Genomic DNA, 24,917 nt, shown 5'->3' on the forward strand with positions numbered 1-24,917 from the left:
ATGAGTCTAAATATCTTTGTGGATCTGAGCCAATATTCCCAGCACTCCCTTAGCAATACAAATTGGCACACCTTTAAGAGATGCAATCTACTCGCCCTCACACATATGGGAGTGGGGTTTTGAGCTGTGGCATTATGGAGCGTTATACTTGGAGCGTTATGCTTCCATTTGGGAGCATCCCAGTAGCAGCCCTACACTCACTCCCCTGAGCAGTGGCGTTGCAACTCTGCCCAACTCTTACCTGGTGTAGGATAAGTATCAAATTAAAGAAGGAAAGTTAGCTTATTGGTTAAGGAAATCTATAGGTGTTGTAAAAACGGACCTCAATAGCATGTAGAAGGAAGGCCTTAAAAATAATGGGTTATAAGGCCAAATGGAATGAAGTAGGCAGGATGTCTGGTTCAAAGAATAACTAATGAAACAAGGGGAAGTTTCTAAAAGGAAGGCCTCTGACTGATAGGGGTGACTACAGGAAATAAGAGGAAAAGGATTTCTCTTAAAAGGAGCCAACATGGACCTTCCCACCCCACCTACCAGTGTTATGTCCTATGTGAACCAGGTGCAACGAAAAAGGTGTTAGTCAGCAGGAAGAAGGGGAGGAGACAAGAAGGAGGGAAGAAAGGAGATTGTAAATCTTATCTGGATTAAGCCTGGAAATAAGGGTGAGCTGTCTCAATTTGGTTTTTAGCTCAAGTCAGTAACTGGCAATGACATCACTTGTTAGTTAAAGGGTATAAAAAGTGAACTCTTCATTGCTAATTCCTGACCATGTTGGAGCCAACCAGTATGGGGCCGAGCTCCGCTGGGATTAGCCTGTTTGTAAGTATCTTGACCAAATGCTTATAAATGTTTTGTTACTGTTTGGCTGAAGTAAACTGCTTATTATTTAGGCTTTTAAGGCATGGCTAGAGCAATTGTATCGGTACCTTTAGGCCTTTGGATTTAATAAAGGAATTTATGGTTAAATTAGTGTTTGGTGGTTTCCCTTATTAATATTTTCAAATATTATTAATAATTCCAACACAAGGCTTATATAAAGTGAGTGGGATTTATTACTCCTTCCCCTCCATTACCTGGTTGCACAAAGGCCAGGCAGAATTTAGCCTTTTGTAGTAGTCAGAGGCAAACAGATAAAGAGACAGACAGAGAACATGATGATATTGCTATAGACCATTTAAATTACCTCATCCACTACTTTTGAAAAGTAATGAAGGGTGGATATCACTTCCTCATCTCCTTTACCCAAGGCAAAATTCTGAAAATAAAAATATATATTGATACCGTAAGTCAACAAGGTCAGTATACAGACAATATGTCGTACTACATATATGTACAAATAATATACTACTTTTATATATGTACTTTATATTTAATTTCCTTGTCTAAAGGAATAACGTTTATCTAATTTATTTAAAAGGATTGGTCATACCAAGAATAGGCTGCTTTGCATCTTCATTAATTTACTAACGTAAACATTATGGACGTCAACAGGCAATTTTCCCCAACGGCTTCAATGGGACCTGAGTCAGGCCAATGATGAGCCGTTTTGAAAATCCTACCCTTTGAACAGACTTTTCATATGCACCATCTAATCAGCTGAATGTTGAGACTCGCAAACATAGAATTTTCAAACGTACCTGCTTTTCATATGCAAGAAGCTGCTTGGAAAGCTGTTGTGTGGCTAGACACATTTCATTCTACAAAACAAAAAGGAGAGTTTAGTAGAGGTAACCAAACATATTTAGGATTACTGTGGTTACTACTTTATTATTTGGACAGTGGTTGTGCTTATAGGCCACAAAGAGGACCAGGACCTTGGGGGATATACGCACACTGCAAGTGACCTTCCCTGCCTCAAAGATCTCACAGTCGACACTGCGATAAAAAACCCACGGGACCAAGTCTTAGAGTCCAGGTCAGCTGTCTCAGGCCCGCGGGCCTGGGACTGTGGGGCTACAAATAGCAGCGTAGATGTCTGGGCTCGGGTGAAGCTCGGGCTCTGAGAACTTATCACCTGTGGTGTCTCAGAGCCCAGGCTCCAGCCTGAGTCCAAACTACACTGCAATTTTATAACCCTGCAGCCTGAGCCCCACGAGCCCAAATTAGCTGACCTGGGCCAGCCATGGCCATGCTGTGGGTCTTTTATTGCAGGGTAGATGTGTCGTATGGCTCTGATTCTGCAATTACTCAAGCACATGCTTAACTCTGTGTACATGAGAAGTCCCAAAGCACTACACCAACTCATATAACCCATGGCCAGTCGGTGTGAATGAGGCTTGGTCTACATTCAATTTTAGTATCTTACTGAAATAATTACATTGGTACAACCTCTAGCATGGATGCAGTTATACCAGTTTAAAGGTGCTTTATACTAGTATAGCTTATTTGCCTAAATTCACCGGAATAATTTGTGCCAATATACAGGTTATACCAGTTATACAGGTATCCCTGCATCCACACTAGGGGGTTGCACTGGTATAACTATACAGGTTTCAAACTGTGGTAGCCGTACAAACCTGTGTGTAGACGAATGCTTAGAGCAATCCCAAACGGGCCAGTGGAACTATTAACATGCATCAATTTAAATACACGCAAAAGGATGGGTTGCAGGACTGAGCCAAATTCAAGAATAAAAAGAATAGGCTGTTTGCGGACACATAGCTAGTCTGGGAATAACTTTGCGACCATGTACATTGAAAAGGACACAAACTACGTCTGATGCCCCCCTTCCCAAAGAATGCATTAAACAGCAGCTTCTAAAAAAGTCACAAGTTACACCTTCCCACTTAAAATCTGCAATCCAGAGAAGGAGCCAACTAGTGAAAAGAACTGAGAAGGAATAATGAAAAGGGGTGGGAAAGTAGCCCTGCAACAGGTGAAATCAATCAATCTAAGCCAAAGAGGGGAACTGGTTCGGCCACCGAATCCTAAGGCCAATTTAAAGCACCACCATTATTCTGGCGCTACTCGCAATTTCTGGTCTGCAGTGCTCATGTTGCAGAATGAAGCCAGGCACTTAAACTGCACCACAGTCTCAAGGATTTCTCTCCATTACTCCTTCTCGCTCACAGAGATTTCGTATGTCTTTAGGTGCAGGCCTGCCAATGGGGGGAGGGGGGGCGCAAAGGGGGCAATTCCCAGGGGCCCGGATGATTTAAAAGGGCCCGGGGGCCCCTGGCCACAGCACAGCAGGGCTAAGACAGGCATCCTGACTGCCCTCACTCCACGCCATTCACGCAAGCAGCTGGCACGTCCCTGGGGAGGGGGTCTCCCATTGGCTGGGAACTGCGGCCAATGGGAGCTGTGGGGGCAGTGCCTGCGGACAGCGGCACACAGAGACCCCCTGGGTCCCCCGCCTAGGAGTCGCTGCCAGAGGGGTGGGTCGCTTGCTTTCGGGAGCCACCCAAGGTAAGTGCTGACCCTCTGACCCCCTCCTGCAGCCCAACCCCCTGCCCCAGCCTAGAGCCCGCACCCCACACCCAAACTCCCTCCCAGAGTCCGCACCCCAACCCCCTGCCCCAGTCCTGAGCCCCTCTGCACCCAAACTCCCACCCAGAGCCTGCAGCCCAAACTCCCTCCTGCACTCCAGTCCCCTGCCCCAGCCCTGAGCCTCCTCCCGCACCCAAACTCCCTCCCAGAGCCTGCACCCCCTCCCACACCCCAATCCTGCCCCAGCCTGGTGAAAGTGAGTGAGGGTGGGGGACAGCAAGTGACAGAGAGAGGCGGAATGGAGTGAGCAGGGGTGGGGCCTCAGAGAAGGGACGGGACAGCGGTGTGGCAAGGAAGGGGCAGGGTGGGGCAAGGGTCTTTGGGTTTGCACGATTAGACAGTTGGCAACCCTATCGGGGGGGCATATAGAAGCCCTTGCCATGCTGGAAGAGCGCGCCCAGCAGCGCAGCTGGCAGCTCGCTGGGCACCAGCCAGCACAGACGCAGCACCACCCAAATGTCAGGCAGACTGTGTCCGCGCGAGCACGGCTTGCGCATGCATGGGGGGGCCTATTGACTGTTCTGCCCTGGGGCCGGGAATTGCTGTCAGCGGGCCGGATAGGTTGCAAACCCTGTCTCTCATGTGTTTGTTCGGCAGAGAACAATCACAGAGAAGATTTCAGCAACAAATAGTATTTAAATAGTACTGAGAAAACAATGTAAAGCTCCTGCAAATCCCATGTTGCTATTAGTTGGTGCTGTCACAATACAGGTGAATGTGAAGATGCTGGGCTTGAAACACCCTCACACCTCTGCTATTTGCCCTCAGGGTCTTCCTTTGGATATCAGAAACCTAGCAAGTGGGGGAAGGCAGGAGTAGGAAAGGAAGCAAGTTCTCTCAGCTAAAGCAGTAGAGTTAACCTACATTTATATCCGTGTAAATGAGAGCAGACTTTGGCTTGGGATATGTAAGGGGGAGACTAAAGATTCCAACAGCATAAGCTTTATCACTAGCCATATAGGTCTGGTTTGTTTCACTGCCATAAAACTGGTGTAACAAACTGGAGAATCAGGTCCTATATATTTGCCCTGGCTAGGTCCCTCCTTTCTCCAATTATTAGTCCTCTGAATTATTTCTCTTTTAGAGTTCAGATTTTTTTTTTTTAAATGAAACACAAACAAGTCAGAGCAGCCCCTAAGCTGCTCTTATTTACACCAATGGGCCAGAGCTAGAGCAGATGCACCATTAGAATCAGGGAGGCAGAACCTGCTCCCTGATGGCTTCCTCTGTCCTTCTGTGCAAGCACATCTTGGTATAGGACAGAATTTGAGTGAAAGACTCTAGAAACAGTCTTTGCATGGGCCTCTGCAGCGTCTTAACACCCTGATATACATCTTATCTCCGCTGCAGCGTCACTGTTTTCGGGGGAGGAAGAGTGGTAAAGTCATGTTCAGCCATGAAAAAACAAAGGCCAAATTCTGTCTGGCAGGGTATCTACATGAATGGCTGCAATGCAAGCATAAGGCAAAAGTTGACTCTCCTAGTTCTGGCCCCCTTAGAACATCATGAAGATGGTTTTTCACAGGCTCTAAGTGATTGGAACAGTGAGTGCAGAGAGCTGTTCTAGGGCATAATCAAGGGCTCAGGGCCTGGTACATGTGTTAAACGGTGTCTATTACATGACCAGGCAATGGCTGTCATATACAGACCCCATAGAGAGTATTCATACTCTCGGCAGGAATAGAGAGAACAGGTGGAGAGGGCTGAAATTTAACCTGGCAGACAGCAAGCACAAGGCCTCCATACACTGAAATAGCACTGAAGCCAACAGACGGTGCTTTCAGTGCTGCATAGGCTGGCTATGTGCACTGAGGTGAGTGAGTGTCATTCTGTCAGAATACAGTGAACAGTACTACTGCTTTTGCACCCATACATATGAATTCATTTGGGGTTGCTAATGCTTAGTTTCACACACACACACACACACACACCTGCCAGATTGTGACCCTATTCTAGGTATAAAAATTTTATTAAGTCATTTCCAAACAAACAGAAAACACTAGTACCAAGGGACAAGACACAGACAGGACGCTCTGCTCAGCCTGTGGTAACATTGCTTAGTTAAAAACACTTTATTTGGGCAACTCCAGCCTAACCCTCCTCCAATTTGTTCTCAGTCAGGCTTCTTTCTGGCATTGTCTTAGGACCCCTTCCTCTCTCGCCACAATCAATCAGCTGAAGGGTTTAAAACTTGTTGTTTGCATTGCCTGTATTTACAGATCCATGAAGCCCTTGGAATCCATTCTAGCAGTTATTAATTCAATTCCATATATTTTCCCCTGGAATAGAGCAAGATACTACTATCCTGAACTGGCTGAAAATAATGTGTTGATCAAGTTGAAGAACAAACATTATTTGTATGTAAATGTACTTTTACCGTTAAATAATTAAACACAACATTAGAAAAATCTCTTGGAAAACAGCAGAGCGAAGCAAAATAAAGACTATTATAAAAATTTTTCCAACTGTTCAAATTAATCTCTGCCACAATACTCCACAGCTCCTTCTGAAATTTCAGAGTTAATCAAACGCTTCTGTAGTGCGAAAGACAGTAAGGACAGACTACCAACTAGAAAACATATTGAAAGCCTGAGCAGCCTGATAAATCTAAGTGAGGGCAAAATTCATTTTCTTTAGTGCTATACTCACAAAACACATGCATTTTCATTAGCTGATTTTATAGTGGGGGAAAAAATCCCCTGGGAAATCACGTACAAATGTTTATTGGGAGGAAGAGAGGACTGGACAGAAATCAGTTCTAATTAAGCAGTGACTACTCTGGATTAATTATTTCATTTAGTTTGAGCTTAGCTACCAAGTGCTCAGAGCTGTAACAAACCTTTACAACCTTTTCCAAGATCTACCAGCATCAGAGTACATGCTTGTGATAAAGAAGACAATGCAATTCATCTAAATCCTCTCTTTACCATACAAAAACGGGCTGTACTTGAAATGCACTGTTTCAACACTTTAGTCAACTCTGGGCCTGATCCTGTTTTCATTCAAGTCAATGGCAAAACTCCCATTTATTAATTTTTGGATCTGAACTTCCCCAAAGTGTCAGAGTGTTCATATCTGGTCTCCTGGTGTGAATCTATCTTTTATTATAACCTGTCATGCACACAGCTAGTTACCTGATGCAAGAATAGGAAAATTCTTCCTCCCTCCAGTTCATAATGAAAACTCAGCTGCACTTATATACAATTTATTTGTGAGATAGTCCATCATTTCTCAACACCTTTTCTTTCTAAATAAGTTGTGTGGTTAAAAACAGTCAGATTTAATTAAAATGGGAATTAACCCTAATTATTCAATAGTGGATAGTTACATATAATTGTCTATAAGATTCCAAATAAGAATACCTGTAAAGGATTCAACTGAGCTATAGAATTAGCTTTAAAGGCATTGAGCCATCTCATCATGTCCAACCCCAGAATGATGAATCTTTCTGCAAAGCTACTTTTCTGTGCTAAGGACAGCATTTTCAAAACTTTGCATGTAAACGAGCATGTAAACGATACAAAACTACTTTGCATATCAATGGCAGATAAGGGAGAAAAATATATATACACAATGGTGTGCAATAAAGTTTTAATTGGTATGCTTTGGGGATACCTAATTGCTCACAGATAGGAAGAGGAGGATGTCCACAAGGGATTTATGGATTTTCTTTCTTCTGCGATCATGGAAAGTATCCAACCTTAAACCCAGTCTCAGTTCAAATGGATCTGAGGCTTGAGATGAATGTTTTGCCCAACTCTATCTAGATGCACATATCTCCTCCTTCTGAAGCACTCAGCTGTCTGGCGATCAGGAAAATGCTACCATTGTAATGATTTAACTTTGCAGAGAGAATGCTTTAGAAATTAAGATCCAAATGCTGGGAGATGCTGAGATCCCCTAGTGTTGAGAGTGATCAGTAGCTCACAGGATCAGGCTATTTTATAGCTTTCCCTGTTTAAGCGGATTCACAATGGCATGTTCAGTCCTCACAAGTAATGAATGGCTTGATGAAGGATTATCTAACAGGAAGAGAAAAGATACAAGTCAAGGCTCTGCTGTAAAACAGTGCCAGCAGCTACAGCAGGATTCTAGTTCTGGAGAGAAAGAATCTTTACAGTTTCCCTGCAAACCAGCTATAATCAGCAGAACTGTTTATGATGTGTTCTCCTCTCGGTAGCACTTAGATCTCCAAATTCTGCTCTGCAGACCATGGGCATAAGCTTGCTTCTAGGCTTGGTGACAATTCCAAAGCTGACCAGCAACACTGAAATGGAGTTCCATGGCGTTGTAAATACAATATTCATCATCCACTTAAATCCTGTTTACCTTTAACTGTCTTATTTACATGTGGAGAATATGTCACAGGAAGTGCCCCTCATATAAATAATGCACACTTGTGATCAATATGGCATCATAAATGTACACGGTCCTTTACAAAATCAGTGTTGCCAACTCCACTGATTTTATTGCAAGTCTCGTGTTATATGATATCTGATTTAAAGCCACACGTGGTTATGTAAGAATCTCAACTTTCACTGGAAAAAAAAAAAAGTAAGTTTCTAACCCTTATGGTTGTAGAGGAAAGCTTGAAAAGAGGACAAGAGTGCACCCACAAAGCTTAAAAACCAGAAGGCAACTAAAAGAAACATTTACAATTATAATATTATTATTAATAATAAATACCCATGATTTTAAACTATTCTCATGATTTTGTAGAGCCTGACTCACGATATTTGGATGTTTCAGACTGCAATACTGCAAAAGAACAAACAACAAAGTCTATGTTCCCAAAGAGCAGGAAACTCATTCATGGATCCAAAACCTTATGAAGTCAATGAAAAGACTCCCATGGACTCCAAAGGGCTTTAAATCAGGATTTCTGAGCCCCAGGAGTGGTCTTAGATCCAAAAAGAGGCATCACTGAGAGAGTGCAAAAACAAGGATTCATGAATTAAATATGGGGGGGTGGGATGAAACTAGTTTGAAGAACAAACTAAAATAATCCTAGGCAGCTCCAAATGACAGCACTGAGCATCGGTTATGTAACTTTGCTTGGTAGCACCTACCTAATCCTCAGGACATTTTCTCCAATGTCTCTTTGCATAAAAATATTTTCTTTCTGCACTGCTAAAGGCAGCATTAGTTTGCTTCTAGTTCTCTCCCCCCTTGCTCCGCAGCAGCTACAAACACTGTTAGTATACAAATATATTTATTGGGACTGCTGAAGAAAATGCCATAGCACAGACAATGTTCAGCACCTTATTGCACTGTAACTTGCTTCCAGGATTCCCCTTCAGGTGCCTGGTAGATACACTTTAGTCTACAGTGGAATGAAACGGAATTATCTATTTTAAAAAAATATCATGTTTATTTTGTGGTGCCTTCTTTTCTTTATTCTTGGCATACGAAGGTCCCCATTGGGCCATTACTGTAGCATGATGAGTGGAATTGGAGAATGATGTTCAGATTTCAGGAGGGACTTAATTCAGTGTGGCATGGCACCTGGTGATTGGAAATGCAAGCTGGGGCACAGGCTGCTTGGTTTTAACTCTACAGCCTTATCATGTAAACACTAGCTTCACTTAAAGATCTCTTTCCTACAATTCAGCCTGTCTGACACATCACTGTTGTGAATGGCACAGACACTTCTGGGAGTTCAACCCATCAATAGAAATGAAGCAGCAGTGTTGCCAACTCTCATGATTTTGTCATGAGTCTCATGATAAATATGGTTTTCTTTAAAACCCCAGCTTCCTGGAGTCCAGTGGATATGTGATGATTTCAGCCTTCATTCTTCAAGAAAAGGTATATTTGCAGCCCTCGGGGCTATGGAGAAAGCTTCAAAACGTGACCCCAGTGCACCCTATAGGCTCAAAAAGCAGAAGGCAAATAAAAAGAACCTCAAATCTATTAATTTTACATAATCTCATGATTTTAAAGCCAATCTCATGATTTTTGGTGAGCCTGACTCACGATTTTTGAACATCTGGCAATATTGGCAACCCTTAAATAGGCAGCTGGGATAGACTCTATTGGGAAGCTTTCTTCCATCAGAACATCACAAAGCTAAATTGCTTCTGGCTACAATGCACAGGCAGGAGCATAAAATAAAGCAGGAAGTATAATCTGAACTCATGGAGATGTGATTTATTTATCTTATCTGACCAAAATCAGGTGTTTCTCTGTATTTGGATCCATGTGCTAGTGCATGTTTACTGAACACCTAACCTGATATTAAAACAGTTTCTAGTGTTTGCAATTACAAATGGCATTAACATACATAATTAAGTTGGTGGATACAAGAGGCACCAAAAATACACATGTACAATTCAAATAATTAGACCCCACTACCACCTAATAGGATCCTGTAGCTTAAAAAAAACCCCAAAAAACCATAAATTGTACTCCCTTCTAGTTATTATAAAACTGTTACCTTAAAAAAAAAAAAAAAAAAAAAAAAGCCATCCATACTGGGGAAATACTTCCAGTTTCTCCTTATATGACTTTCAAGCGATCTGATAAATCTTTAAATAAAACCGTGGCTGGCAGTTTATAAGCTGGCAGCCAATTAAGTGAATGTTTTGCACACACTGCAGTGTTTCTGGATGGATAACAGCTTGCATTTAGTGCTGATTGCTACCCATAGGAAGCAATACAGTACAGGTGGAGTGAGATCAACACCCCAACACGGTCAGCATTGGCTGGCTTCACAAAAGAACTGGGTTTTAAGTATGACAAGTGGAGAGCAGATCAGGAGCATGGATATAGGAGAACTGAGAGGCTGTCCCAAACAGAGGAGGTAGCACAAGAGGGGTGACTCAGAGGACACAAAGGGGCAGTAAGGAGTAAGATGGTTTGGAGGCAGCAGTGTGGGCCTATGTAAACTCAAGCTCTCAGGCCTCCTACCACTTCCTGGTGCCTCAGTTGGCTTTTCTAGAGACCATGATTCTTGCCTGTGGCCAGGGCGGCTTTAGCAGAGATTTATGGGCTCAGCTGCACACACAGAAACCCCACAGTGGTGGCTTTTGTCCTCTGGGGCTGGGCCTGGCGCCGCGCTCTAGGCACTGTGGCTTGGGGTTACTGACCACCTGCAGCAGCATCCTCTGCCCCCACACCTCTTCTCAGGGAGCCAGGTCCAGCCCCCCAGGGCAGGAGCTGTTGCTGTGGCATGGGTTTGCTCTCTAGGCACCTGCCCCTTCCCAAGCCACCGCTCCACACCGGGGCAGGATTACGGTTGCAGTACCGGGATACTCCATGTGGTTGATGTCCCTTTGGTTGGGTGAGGAGGCAGCAACGGGTGAGTACACCCATTGAACTGGGAGGCTCCATCCATTGCTGACTGTGACTAATGAAACTCGTCTTTTCTTTTCCTTCTGTTTTCCGTCTTCTCTATTTCTTGCTTCCCCATAACCTTTCCTCTTCTCACTGTCCCACCACACTTTCCCATGCTTTGCTATATTACTGCGTCTCCTACTCCTTGCCAGACCTATTTCCCCCTTCCTCCTTGGCCACTCTTCTCCCAAGCACTTCTTGCATTAGCTGTTTTGGGCTCTAAATTTTTGCCAGCGACTATTGATTTTGAGTGCCTGACTTGAGAAATCTCATTTTCAGGGGGCAGGTGCTTAATTTAACCCTTTTTGAAAATCAGGCTCCCTTATGGCAGTGGTTCTCTACCTTTCCAGACTACTGTACCCCTTTCAGGAGTCAGATTTGTCTTGCATACCCCCAAGTTTCACCTCATTTAAAAACTACTTGCTTACAAAATCAGACATAAAAATACAGAAGTGTCACAGCCACTATTACTGAAAAATTGCTCACTTTCTCATTTTGTCTGTATGAAATTTTAGTTTGTATTGACTTCGCTGGGGCTTTTTATGTAGCCTGTTGTAAAACTAGGCAAATATCCAGGTGAGTTGATGTACCCAGTGGAAGACCTCTCTGTACCCCCAGGGGTACACATACCCCTGCTTGAGAACCACTGCTTTAAGTCATCCGAAGTTGGACACCCAAAGTCAGTCACTTGTGAAAAGTCAGGCCCTAGTAGCTAATGTTGGAAGCATTATCAATGATAATGTCTTACTGCTAGCTGCTTTTAGGATTGCTTCTCGCATCTAACATGAGCCGCATTGCTAATGATCTCTTAGTGGGCAGTGTGCTGTCCTGGGGAATAAACATCCTACGACATCAGATTGGGTTTGAGTGCCCAGGGTCCAGAAATGCAGTTTGAAATGAACCTTGGATCAGTAGCAAGAAAATACTAATGTTCAGAGTATCATATTGTCTGTGTGACAGACAATCCCAATAAAATAGTTTGTTTTGCAAAGCTTGGCTGTAAATCTTTATACTAAGGTCCTTATATTCTTTGCATGTAATCTTAAAGAATATGTGATGGTTTTTTAGAGCCCGATTCTTTTTTTTTTAAATGAAAGGTAATGGACCATGGCTGGGAATTTCAGAGGTGCACAGAATGTTTGGAAGCCAGTTCGGATTCATTGTCATGGCAACTGAGCATTGAAAATATCATACTAGACTTTTAAGGCAGCTCTTTTGAGCCACACACCTCTTGTTGCAAAATGAATGATGTTTGCTTGCCTCGATGGGGAAGGGGAATAGTGACTGGTTAGACAATTTATTTTGGTTCCAAAGAGAATGTCCTGAAAATAATCTCTGTGCGGATTGCTAATAAGTAGTGGACTCTGCAAGTGATATCTGTTGTATGTTCATGTTTTATTATGAATTCCTCAATTGTGAATAATCTAAATAATCAGGCTCATAATATTAATTGCTAATTGCTATCTGTGTATGGGGCCAAACACACTTTAGCAGTTGTTTCATTAGAATACATCATGGCTTGGCCTCACTGATAGCCCACCAGGAAGTGCTAGCAGTCCTGTTCCTTTTTAAGAGGGAATATGATATAGAAGAATAAGCACAAAAGTAGGGAGCCTTGAGTTCTGAACCTAGCTTTTCTACTCACTCACCTTAGGCAAGTCAATTCCCCTTTGCTTTAGTTTTCTTATCTGTAAAATAAGGGTTATACTTATCTGCTTCCCAAGAGTATTGTAAATCAATGTTTACACAGCCATTAAGGTCCCTTAACTCTGAGCTGTGGCAGTCAAAGACAATATCACTGGGTTTTGCCAACCACAACTATTGAAAAATCAGGGGTTAGGCCCACCAAAATCACAAGACTGGTTTTAAAAATCACTAGTTTCTTTAAAAAAAAATAAGATATCTTGTTTTCTTTGGCCCCAATCCATAAAGGTATTTTGGCTTCTAATTTCCATTGAAATCAATGGAACTTAAGAGCCTGAATATCTTTGTGGATCTGGGCATTTTATTTGCATTGTGGGATTTGAGCTTTCAAGGTGCACTTGGGTCACATTTTGTGTCTTTTCTCCACAAGTATGAGGGCTAGACATTTACTTTTTAATGAAACCTGAGATTTTCTTGTTGTCACTTGTCTGTTGGAGCTGGGGCTTTAAGTAAAACATCAAATATCTCAAATATGACTTGCAATCTAATTGGGAGAGTTGGCAACACTGGACCTACCCCCCACCCCCTTTTTTTTCCCCTCTCTCCTATAAAGATTCAGAGCATTCATTTGAATACAAAGTCACTGAGGTTTAAGGAAAAAATACAGTAAGATGTCTGATTCTGCAAACCCTTACTCATTCAAGCACACCTTACTCACCTGCATAGTCCCAGTATGGTCAAAGGGACCTCTTGTGAGAGTGGAGTGGTGCAGGTTTGGGCCCCAAGATGTGGATTCTGTTTCCTGTTCAGAACACTGGGGCAGGGATTTTTAAATTTGATTGCTTAAAATTAGGCATCTAAATCTATATTTAGGCCCCTAACAAAGGTACCTAAATAAGGATCAAGGGGGTAAATTTTGAGATGTCTAAGTGATTTGAGAGTTCAGGTGTCATTTTCAAAAGGAACTTGTGGCCATCTTTTCAAAGGTATTTAGGTGCCTCAAGATGCGGAAAGATGCGCAGTGGGATTTTCAAAAACATCTAAATTAGTTAGGCACCTAGGCACTTTTGAAAATCCCACTAAGTGTTTATCTGCACCTTTTGGTGCCTAAATACTTTTAAAAATCTGTCCATTAGGCACTTGGGAGCCTAAAGGCTTGTCTGCACACAAAAATTAATCTGGAATAAGGCAGGATATTAATTTAAATTTGGCTTAATGATTCCTGATTAATTCCATGTGTGGACACTCCTATTCTGGAATAAGAGTGCCTTATTCCAAATTAGTTTATTTCAGTGGATCATACTAATCCAGGGAATCCAGTGGAATTAGCTAATTAAAAATAAAACATTCTTATACTGGATTAAGACTGTCCACACGTTGAGTTAATCAGAAACAGATATTCCAGAATAGCTCCCCGTGTAGACAAGCCTTAAACTTCACTACGAATCAGTGGGATTTAGGGTAAATTTTTAAAAAATCATATGAATGATGTACATACCTAAACCCAATGTTCAAAGGGGATATAGGCATCTAATTGAAAATTTAACCCTAACTTTAGGCAGGCAAGTTTCAAAATGTTGACCTTGCAGTAAACACAAGAGTAAGTGTATGCCATGATTCTTATTTCATTTTTCTGAATAAGCGGATGAACACCAAGACAGGAAGGAGTGACAATATCACAGAGACTGATTTTCAAAAGAGCAGAGCAACCACACAACTTCTGCACAAATCAAAGGGAGCTGCAGATGTTCTGCACCTTTGCAAATCAGTGTATCTGTTAGGAGCAGAATAATAAGGTTGCCTCTACTGCTTGGCAAACAAAGTCAACACAAATGAAAGATTACCTGAGCCCCATAGACCCGCTGCATTGCTTGAAGCAACTGGTTTGTATACTCTGTAAGGGTTCCTGCATCTTCTTCAAATACACTAAGCAAGGAGCGAGTCTTTAATAAAAGAAAAAAGCAAAAGGTTTTACTCCCAAATGGAAATATTTTAAAAAAAGAAAAGAAAAGAAACTGTAGCAAAACAAATCAGTCAGCATAATAAGACTTTGAATATACAATGTACAGCTTCTTTATATTATCCAACAATATAAAAAAACATAACAATTGATCACTATAATGAGACGGGTAAATTGATGCACAAATAAGTGATGTGATTGGAAGTTTGCACTGCAAAGCAATGGCAGAGTCCTCCTGACTAACACCTTCTTGCTCTAATTAGTAGATACTCCTTTCAGCATAGTCAGGAATGTTACAAATCCTGAAATTCCTTTTGCTGATTACAGTAATCAAAGCTATGCCAAGGACTTGTGGTCAAAATACCATCGCTAATTTTATTTCTCTACTGTTAGAATGAATTAAAAGCTCCCCTTGTAATAAAACAAATTATCTTCCATTATGACATCTCAAGAGGCTTCTGGGTTGAACAACTTTTAAAAGAACACTGCCAAAACTGGTAGACTTAAAATTAGACCCAACAGCAGTATGTTGGTTTGTAACAATAGTCATACATATACACTTAGTGCTGCGTATCTGCAAGCATGGTTTCTTCACTCTGCCATTCTGTTTTGTTCTTGTGAGCGGAGGAGCAGCAGAGAGGAAAACATAACTTGTGTTATCTTGGAGAAATGCATCCACTTGGCTTGTTTCAGTGGAATTGCCAAGGACAGCAAATTACATTGTTGCAGTGCTATGTGCCAAGGAGGAAACCAAGGCCAGGGATTAGTGCTGGGCAAGCAAAGGGTAGGTAAAAAGTTGGGATGGCAGTGTAACTTTGACAGTCTCTCTTTAAGAAAGTCATTCTGCACCTTGGTAATTCAAAGTGTCCTAGAAGAGTCGGGGGAGAGAAAACCTTTTGTAGTGGTAAACACCCATTTTTTCATGGTTTGTGTGTATAAAAAGATCTTCTGTACTTTCCACAGTATGCATCCGATGAAGTGAGCTGTAGCTCACGAAAGCTTATGCTCAAATAAATTGGTTAGTCTCTAAGGTGCCACAAGTACTCCTTTTCTTTTTGCTAACTGCAGTAGGATCTTGAAAAATGTGTGTAGCAATGCACTGACTAGTCATGTGTATTCGTTCGTATTACATTAATTTTTGTGCTTCCACCATTGGAGAAAGAAAAAGCTAGTGTCCTAACTGGTCAATCCAATCTGTTTGATACTAAATGAAAAGGACTTCCCTAAATTACTTTGCATTAGTTCCATCTGTCTACCATAAACTCTAGAACTTTAATAATCATATTAGACCTGACACCTCGTCAGTGTTTCATCCTATCTTAGGCATTTCTAATGTGCCCGAAGTATCTAGGTGCTAATCATGGGAATTTATTTTACAGTCTTAAGAAAGCTGTAAGAAGCATCACTATTTGGGAGGATATAACCTTTGCTTCTCTAAGACATTTACTTTTCTTTACAAATCTCCTTGCAGAGATTTTACATTGCTTCTGAGAGATTCAAACCACTTCTGCTGAGATTTTTGGACTAAGACGATGTCTGATTTCATCTGTCCTGAGCAGTACCAGATTTACCATGGCGCCAACGGCTCCATAGTGCCTTGCCCAAGCTCAGAAGGGGCCCATAACACTCCCCTACTCCCCTCTCGCAGCGCTACAGAAGTGGAGGCTCTGAGAGCGAGCCTTGGAGCAGCAGGGATCCAGCATGGGAGCTGAGAAACCACGGGGCCCTGAGAACTGTAGTTCCTTGGCAGCTCCCTGCCTATAGAGCCAGCCCTGGAGCAGGGAAGGAACTACATTTCCCAGCATCCCCTTGGAATCTATCATGATGAAAGGGAGTGGGGGGAGTGCAGAAGCTGAAATCCCATGCACTGCAGCTTGCTGTGAATGGAGAGCTGGCTGCTAGACGGGAGTGGCACTGTGAATGGGGAACAAGTATGCCCAAGGAGAAGGCGGCTTTGGCCAGATATCACCCTCAGAAGACTTTCCCAGAGTCTTAGGGATTGCTGGTGTGATTAGGGATGCTGGTGTGACCTCGCCTGGCAGCCCCCAAAGAAGGAATTGGGTGGACTAAATGGACAGTGCACCTCTCTACCTGAAGCCTAGCAAGGGAGGTATGTGGATCCCACCAGAAGTTAAAATGATAAGTAAGGGAGGGAAGGCTCTACTAGAGGACCTGAGCAGCTTTAGATACAGTACAGGAGGATTTCCACTTCTGAGCCATGGAAGCAGAAATTGGCTTTTCCTTTCCAGATTTATCCAATATTCAGAAAGGGAATCTAGCACCTGCCTTCCAGATTTGAACACCCTCAAAATTCAGGAGTGCTCAAGCTCAATTTAGGCTGCTGTTACTTCATTTCTTCCAAATCAAATATATTGATCCACTGTAATTTGCTGTAGAAAAAAGTAGGATAAAATTGAGCAACAAATGCTGGCATCTTCCCAGTGTTAACTAGGGTTGGAATTGGTATTTTCAACAGCCATTACCATTTTTTAAAATTTTGTTTGTTTAAAAAGAAGACAGTAATATTACATTGGCAAATTTCCCACACAAATGAAGAGTGGAACAAAAGAACAACAAAGACACCTCAACTTTTCCTCATTTCTATAGGACAGTCTTATAATATGGATCCAGATATCCTCCAATCACACAAGCTGAAAATTGTTCCACTTTACTGCAGTTTTGTAACCATGCGGGATCCAGTCCTGTCTGTGTTCTGTGCACATCCAAAATTCCTACTGAATTCAGAAATGCCTTGCTTTTGTGATCATACTACTTGATATTTTCAGCCCTTGTAAGAGAAGCAGGTTTACATTTATTAATTGGGTGGGAAGCCTCTCAGAAAAAGTTAGGTGCTATAGATGTTGCTTATTCACTCGGTTATGTGAGACCTTCCTGTTACAATAGTAACCCAGTGCAGCATAGAATGCATTTTGCTCCTAGAGTCTAGAATGGGGTCCTTTGCTTCTATACACAGCCCATTAAAGACAATAAAAAGACTCCCACTCACTTCAACAGGCTTTGGACAGAACTGATTATACATGGGGTAACTCCACTGTCTTCACAGGGTCCTGGTCCCACAGTGGAGGGGGGCCATGTGAGCTTGTGCAGAGCAGCTCCTCAGGGATGGGAACCCCCTGGAACTCTAGCCTCCAAAATCATTCAGGCTGCACTTTCTGCTCGACTATGTGCTAACTGAGGGGTGTGTGAGAATTGGTGGCCTCTGCTGAAGGTGATGTCCATCTCAGGTACTTTAAGCCATGGCCTAGAGGAGGGAAGTGCCTAACTATAGAGTCTGCAGCTGCCTAGGGCCAGCACTGAGGATTTAGAGTCCATAGTGCCGCCGTTGCAAGGTTCAAGCATGCTCAGCCTTGGAATTGCCACCCCTCCTTAGACTAGTAGCTACAGCTATCTAAGGCTGGTCTCTGGCAATTGGCCCCATGGCTGTAGCCAGAGAAGCTACAGGTGGCTCTGTGACTACTGGGGGTCAATAAGCTAGGAGCAGATAAAGAAACTGGAGTTAACCTAAGGAACAGAGGTCACCCATAGGAAAGGAATGTCAAGGGAAGCAGGGAAAGAAGAAGCAGGTCAGGCTTGCAGGGGAGAATAGCGTCCAAGGTAGAAGGGAAACAGGCATGGGGAGTGGTGGTGGTGATCAGGTACTAGACTAGCATGTAGATGGGAGCAGAGGGAGAAAGGCTGGTGACTTCAGGTTCCCAGGGGCTAAGTCCTCACTTTGGGGAAACGGTGTTTGCAAGTGGCTTGCTCAAATGGCAGGATGGGAGCTGAGGGAGGCATTTGTCAGAATTGATCAGGTATCTACTGGCTGTGGAATTTTATTGGGCTCAGACCACATACAGTGACTGGTGACATACGGTGGTACTGGAGACATGGGTACAGAAGGTCTGAATGAGGAAGGAGATAAATCTGTGGGGAGTTTCCCCTGATCACTATGAAAGTTCTGCTCACTGTGGACACTGGTAAACCCACATGGGTGTACAGCTCAATGAGAAAACTGGGGGCTGAGGAAACTGTGTATGGCAATACATATAGTCATGCAGAGGTGTGATATCAACATGAAAAATGTCTCTGAGATTCAATACTGGGTATACTATGGCACCGCCACACCAGGCCCACACTCGGAGCCCACAATGACTACATGAGGGCCCACAAATATGTTTGGCACGTGGGCCCATAAAAGGTTAATCCGGCCCTGGTGCTGAGAAGTGTCTATTTACAGTGTAAAGTCGTGTTGTCTAGTAATTAAAGCAGGTGACTGGAAGTCCTATTTTAGACTCTGCATGGCTGTACTGGCTTACCCTGGGTAAATCACTTAATCTCACAAAACCTAAGTTTACTAATGTTAAATGGGTATATTACTACCTGTCTTAGAAACACTGTGGGGGATAATTGATGCTTGGAAAGAATTTTAAGATGGTAGGATAAAAGGGAGCATTAGAAACGCAAAATACGGTTTTCATTAAAACAACAGCACATACAAATCAAAGAGGGAAAGACTTCAAAATACACCAACAGAAAGCTACATAGGGCCAGATCCTGCAAGCCCTTGGCATACAGAACTTCCTTCCAAAAGGAAGGGGGCTCTGATTCCTCCCAGCACCGATTTCCTTTCTCCTTTCAATGGGAACCCCATGTTCTGAGAGTTTCCAGGACAGAGCCCCAGTCTGGATTTTAATAACTGAAACACATACTAATTTGCAAAAATACCTGGATTTGAGTTGTTGCAATCACTGACTATAGTTTTGCTAATTTAAAACTTCTGTTCTCTATAACCCCATCTTTTCTTTTACCTAACACTGAACATCGTTATACTGTGCTGTGACAAAAGACTGATTCACCAGACACAATAAACAAAGGATCATGGTTACAGGATAAAGCAACAGAATTATGGGAAATGTTAAGCAAGAAAATTCTCAGGCCAAGATTTTCAAAAAATAGATGCCTAAAGTTAGCCTCCTAAGTATATATTTACATAATATGGAGCACAGATGGCCCTTAGATGCCTATATCCTATTGAAATTAGCATAGGCTCCTTAAAGCTGGGATTTTTCACCTATTCAGATGCCTAAATATGGAGTTAGCTACTTAATTTTAGGCACCCATTTATTTATTCATTAAATCTTGGCCTCAGTTATTAGCACTTTTGTTCAAAAATAATAAACTCTATAAATGATTCAAATAGTTTGGACGTTAAGGTTCAAAATCTTTATGACGTTTCTGTTTAAAATCACTATTTTAAACCAGTGCAACTAATAAACAGATGTATAGTTTCCTTTTTGCTGTTTTGTCAGATTCTTACGTATTAGATAAAGCTACACCAGTGAACCATGGTAATCCAAACATCACGTTTTAACATTTCTGTGGAGGCTTCATTAATCATGCCACCACTCTTGCTGCTGGAAACATGCGGCCAAATCTGGTCTTCACATGAGTGAGTGTTGAATTCAGGATGGCTACTTGGGTGAGTCTGTCTCCTAATTTGCAGTCAAACGCTTTAAATGGAATACATTCATTAGGTGGGGGCTTTTTTGTATAATGCTTGGGGACAATGAAGATATAATTACACTACTCTTGGAGAGAAAGCGAGCTTTGCAAACCTTATTAATAAATAACTTATGCCTAATTCTCCACTGCCTGGCACCTTGTCCGAAAGGAATGGTTTTATATCCGTTTTGTTCTGAAAATGACTATAGAAAGTACAGACCAAAAGAGGATCAGGCCCACTTTGTACAAGAATAAATTACTATAGAGGTGCTAGACAGTAAGCTCTTTGGGGGCAGAGGCAGTCTTTTTTGTTCTGTGTTTGTACAGCAACTAGCAAAATGGGGTCCTGGTCCATGGCAGACTCCTAGGTGTTACCACAACACAAACGAATAATAGACAGTGGAGAATCAGGCCTCTTTCATGCAAAAAGTTACTATATTGAAAATGTAATTAATTTTGTGAATTAAAAATTTATATAAATGAATTAATGTATTATTACAAAAATAAGGACCAGGTGGCAATTATGGAAAAGTGAAATTATTTTTCCAGAAACCTAGATAAAACAACAAATGATGAAGGAATCAAGCGAGAAATATCCTGCAAAGGTTTAGGTTTATATAGTCTTTACTCTTCCAGTATTTCTACAGATTGCAAAGGAAGGGTTAAACTCCTTTGTTTCAGGCCATTAAAGACTGGGGAGACTTTCAAACCTTAGTCCGTGCTTTCTTTGGTTGCTTTCAGTTTTTGTTAAATTTTTAATCATGTGAGATGGTGTTGATGGAACAGGAAAATGAGTTTACTTAGTGGCTGTATAAAGTTATTCAGAATTAATACTTGCATTGAGCCTTGGAGATGTAAACACCATAACTATCAAGTAATATTAATAATAAATCTACTCTAGTTCACTAAATTGTGGGGTGCCCCCTGTATCAAAAGGAAGGGGGCTCTGATTCCTCCCAGCACTGATTTCCTTCCTCCTGCTGGTCTAGGACCAGCCAATTTGGGGTGGATAGTATGATGGGGTCACAGAGCCTCAGTAGGTCCATCCTGGTGAGACTACTGCTCCTCCTTGCCATGGATCTAGGACTTTACTTCTCTCCTAATTACCAATCACACCTGTCTTCCTTTCTTTCTCCCCATATGGCCACTTCCTTTTGTTTCTTTCTTCATCATGCCTTATACACACACCTTCCTACATGTGTCCCTCTTCCCAGCCCTTGGTGAAGTCCCCTCTCTTCCCCATCCATAAACTCCTCCCGCTGACTTCTGTTTTCCTGTGCCCCCATAGTATCTCCCTACCTTCCCCAATTTTCCCCTCCCCACCCTTTTCACCCCCCAATTCTCAGCGTTCCTCCTTCTCACCTGTCTCTCCCTCTCACCATCAATACGGGGCACCTGCTAGCCTCTCCTCTGTGTGGAGCATTCCCCAGGTCCATGGTTCGCTTTTCCAATAGGGATGCAGCATTGGCTGCAGCTAGCCTAGCCTGGAGATCACTGTGTGGTCTAGAGCATGCTAGACAGAAGGGAAGAGATCTAGTCTAATACAAGGAAATTCTTCTCCAGCCCTTGAAGGGTGGATGGAAATGGAAAGGGCAGTAAGAGTGTGAATTTAGTGCTATGAATCCACACAGCGACTGTGTCCCTAAAACCCAGGAACATCCCTGTTTTCAGTGACTGCCCTGGTGTCTCTCTCAGTTTTATAACAAACAATATTGTGTCCCAGTTTTATAAGCCCTGCAGTCTCTCACCACTCTGGTCAGAGGAGCTAGGGAAACCAACAGCAGGCTGGCTAAGTACACATGCACCTCAAGCACCATTGCCTAAGACATGTCGCAGGCTGACACCTTGCCCTCCCCCCATGGGTCCCTCCTCTGGGAAAGCCTTGGAGCCAGCACAGTCACATCCAACTAGTGAGAGGGAGGGGGTAGTTTGACAGAGAAGAGAGGGCAGGGCACCCTTTTCTCATCCCAGGTGCCAACCCCTCCCAGACGGTCTATGAAACCCTCCCCCGCAGTCCTGCCCCCTGTTACAGGTGACCTAATTTCCTCCACTTTGAATCGCCTCAGCCTACTCCTGGGTGGCTACTTCCCTGCCCCCACAGCAAAAAGACGCTGTTCACCTAGGCCGCTGTAAACCCCCTAACCCCTGCCGTGCCTCAGTTTCCCAATCTGTAAAATGGTGGCATGCGCCCCCCCCCCCACACCTTTCTTCACGCACACTGGGAGCCGCAGACGCACAAGGCGGTCTGCCCCTAACTCCTGTTATTACTATTTGTTGTTCTTGCTCAGCGTCTCACCCCGGCCCCAAACCCCCAGCCTGGATTGTGGGGCCCCCCTTTGCTTGGGCCTGCTGAATCCCGTGTGGCCTTCACGCCGCTGTCACTGCAGGTGCGTCACGGGCCTCTGCGCTGCACGGCGCCGAGTAGGGCTAGCCCCAGAGCAGCCCCATGGCGCGGCGGGATTAGTGAAAACAACCCTCCTCCCTGCACCGGCCTGCGAACCGCCGCGCCGCCCAGGCGCCTCCCGCCAGCCCGAGACTGGCTCCGGGGGTGCCCCCCGGAGGGAAAGGGCAAGAGCAGCGATTGGACGGGGGGGTGGGGGGGTACCTGCGGGCTGTCCTGCAAAGCCTCTTCCAGGAGGAGCTTGTCCACAGCGGGCATGCTGGCTCTCCGAGGAGCGTGAGGAACTGAGCCGGATTCACCCCGCTGCTGCAGGGCGTCCCAGCCCTGACACGTCTTGCTTGGCTGCAGCGGAGAGCGAGGCTCCCAACCTGGGCTTCTGGCCCCGCCCCGGCGGGAAGGGAGGCTGCTTTCTGCAGGAGCCAGGTAAACACAGCCGGGCGCGCTCCTGCTCCTGCTCCCAACGCCTCCTTGCAAAAGGCAGCGAGTCACGAGGAAGAGTGACAGCTGGGGAGATCCCCGCGCAGGAAGTGTGGCTGCCGAGCGCTTCCTGCCGCGGTTAACTCTTTGCAGAACCGCGGGCACGAAACTCTCGCCCAGGCCCAGCGGGGCGGGTGGGTGACTCGGTGCGGCACCAAGAGCCAAAATGAGGGAGGCGGGGAAATTATTCACGCACCGGAGACTCACCATGCGGGGGGGGGGGGAGATGGGTTTCCAATACTTTCACTTTCGTGTGCCCCTGTGTCCGATGGGAAGCCCAGGAAAAGTGCGGGGAGGCTAAATTTGAGTGGAACTTGGGGACTGAACTGAGGGATGTGCCTGGAGATGAGGGATGGTTGCTAGATATGCGCTGACACTTTGGGTTGCTGGCCTAACTTCCCAACTGAATTAACTGCCACAGTAAAATTAGTTTAACCCCAAATCCAGTGTTCAGCCTTTAGTGCAGTGGTTCCCAAACCACCAGCTGCATTTTGTCATGATGGAGAGGTGGTCAGGAGTGGGTCACAATGCCCCGAGCGCAAAGCCAGCCCCAAGCCTCCCTCCAGGATAGGAGCTGCCTCTGTGGGATGACTGCAGGGGGGTTGCTCTGCAACACTCCCACCTCCCCCTGCAGCAGGCCAATGACCTGTCTACAACTTTCCCATGGTACCCTGCGTCAGGGGATTTATTAGAACTTATATCCCGACAAAAACAAAAGGAGGACTTGTGGCACCTTAGAGACTAACAAATTTATTTGAGCATAAGCTTTCGTGAGCTACAGCTCACTTCATCGGATGCATTCAGTGGAAACTGATGAAGTGAGCTGTAGCTCACGAAAGCTTATGGTCAAATAAATTTGTTAGTCTCTAAGGTGCCACTAGTACTCCTTTTCTTTTTGCGAATACAGACTAACACGGCTGCTACTCTATATCCTGACAGTCACTCTCCCGAGGTCTGAGTGATCTGTTCTCCCCACTCTCACATCTGCAGTCCTGTCCACTGGCACAGGCAGTAAAGGGTATGAGGAGACATGTTTCCTTTCCCCCTCCAACTTTTTATTCTCCTTGAATTGCCCCCCGGGTGGTGATGTGGAACTCGTACATCCTGTCTGTCCCCACATACTTTGTGTTTAAACGTATTGTTGTCTGTCTTGTGTGGGCCAGATTCTGTGCTCTGCTTTTCAAGAAGTGCAGCACAGAAGTCACAGCCCAAAAGTGGAAGTAAAGGGGGCTCCCAGATTCTGGGCTACTCTGTAGGCCCAGTGCAGTCCCTGGTGTAAATTAGAGCAGACTTACTTGTCTGTCTGCTTGGCAGCCCAAAATTACAGGAGCAGAGTGCTCCTGGCTTGTTCCTACACTAAGAGGGAATGTGCTGAGTGCTTCATCCCCTACTAACGAGGGCAAATTTTTAACCTGGGGTATCTTAATTATGTGAGGTGTCTAAATTCCACATTTGGACATGCCAAAAAGCATTTGGTGACCAAGGCTAATGACTTTTCTGATTTTTCAAAGGTGCTGAAGAGCTGTATCTCTCGTTGGTCCAAGGTGTCTGAAGACCAGTAACTGAGGCAACCAAAATCAGCAGCCCCTTTAAAAAGAATGACCTTAAGAGTCCACAGGAACTACACATTGATCAAACAGGAAACATTAAGGGAGGTAAAATGTTGGGTCTGAAATGATCTGACACTGGCCCCACAGAGAAGTTTCCACTCTCTTCATATAGTTATGATGTTGCTCTCACCTTTTTCTTTCTTTCTTTCAAAACTGCTCAGCATTGGCCTAACTCTGCTCCCATTAATCTCAGTACCCATCTGTTGCATCTAAATCCCTGTTAATTTTTCTGCTTTTGTGTTTCTTAAAACATTATAAACACCTTAAAATGTAAACAAGGTGACTGCTAAAACAGACTGTCCTGATTGCAGAAAGCACAAAAGAAGTGGGGCATAAAGAAAATTTTGCAAATCAACTGCAAGACGGTTAACGTTAATTAAGTTTGACAAAGAGTCATCAGGCACTGTACTTCTGGCTAAGTTATATTGTTTCGGAATTTATGTTGGTCTGATGTTGAATGGTATTGCTTCTGATATGACCCTTTAACCCAATGTGCCAA

The 24,917-nt window shown here is 43.8% G+C and overlaps 1 protein-coding gene across 6 annotated transcripts in view; it reads right to left on the reverse strand.

The window, feature by feature from the left end:
* The window catches only part of APPL2 (adaptor protein, phosphotyrosine interacting with PH domain and leucine zipper 2), a 93,339-nt gene extending 69,952 nt beyond the window's left edge, over nucleotides 1-23,387 (reverse strand). For 3 of the 6 annotated variants that reach the window (XM_043542127.1, XM_043542120.1, XM_043542136.1), the window contains exons 1-4: nucleotides 22,536-22,977; nucleotides 14,313-14,411; nucleotides 1,638-1,697; nucleotides 1,184-1,255 (exon numbers count right to left, since the gene is read on the reverse strand). In XM_043542127.1, the coding sequence (XP_043398062.1) occupies nucleotides 1,184-1,255; nucleotides 1,638-1,697; nucleotides 14,313-14,411; nucleotides 22,536-22,589 (285 nt within the window). In that variant the 5' untranslated portion in view covers nucleotides 22,590-22,977. Of the gene's footprint in view, nucleotides 1-1,183; nucleotides 1,256-1,637; nucleotides 1,698-14,312; nucleotides 14,412-22,535 lie in introns of all 6 variants that reach the window. The other 3 variants (XM_007066132.4, XM_043542129.1, XM_027828423.3) reach the window with 3 other exon arrangements.
* Between the last annotated feature and the right edge of the window lie 1,530 nt (nucleotides 23,388-24,917).

The sequence above is a fragment of the Chelonia mydas genome, chromosome 1 (assembly GCF_015237465.2).
Source record: "Chelonia mydas isolate rCheMyd1 chromosome 1, rCheMyd1.pri.v2, whole genome shotgun sequence".
Classification (NCBI taxonomy): Eukaryota; Metazoa; Chordata; order Testudines; family Cheloniidae; genus Chelonia; species Chelonia mydas.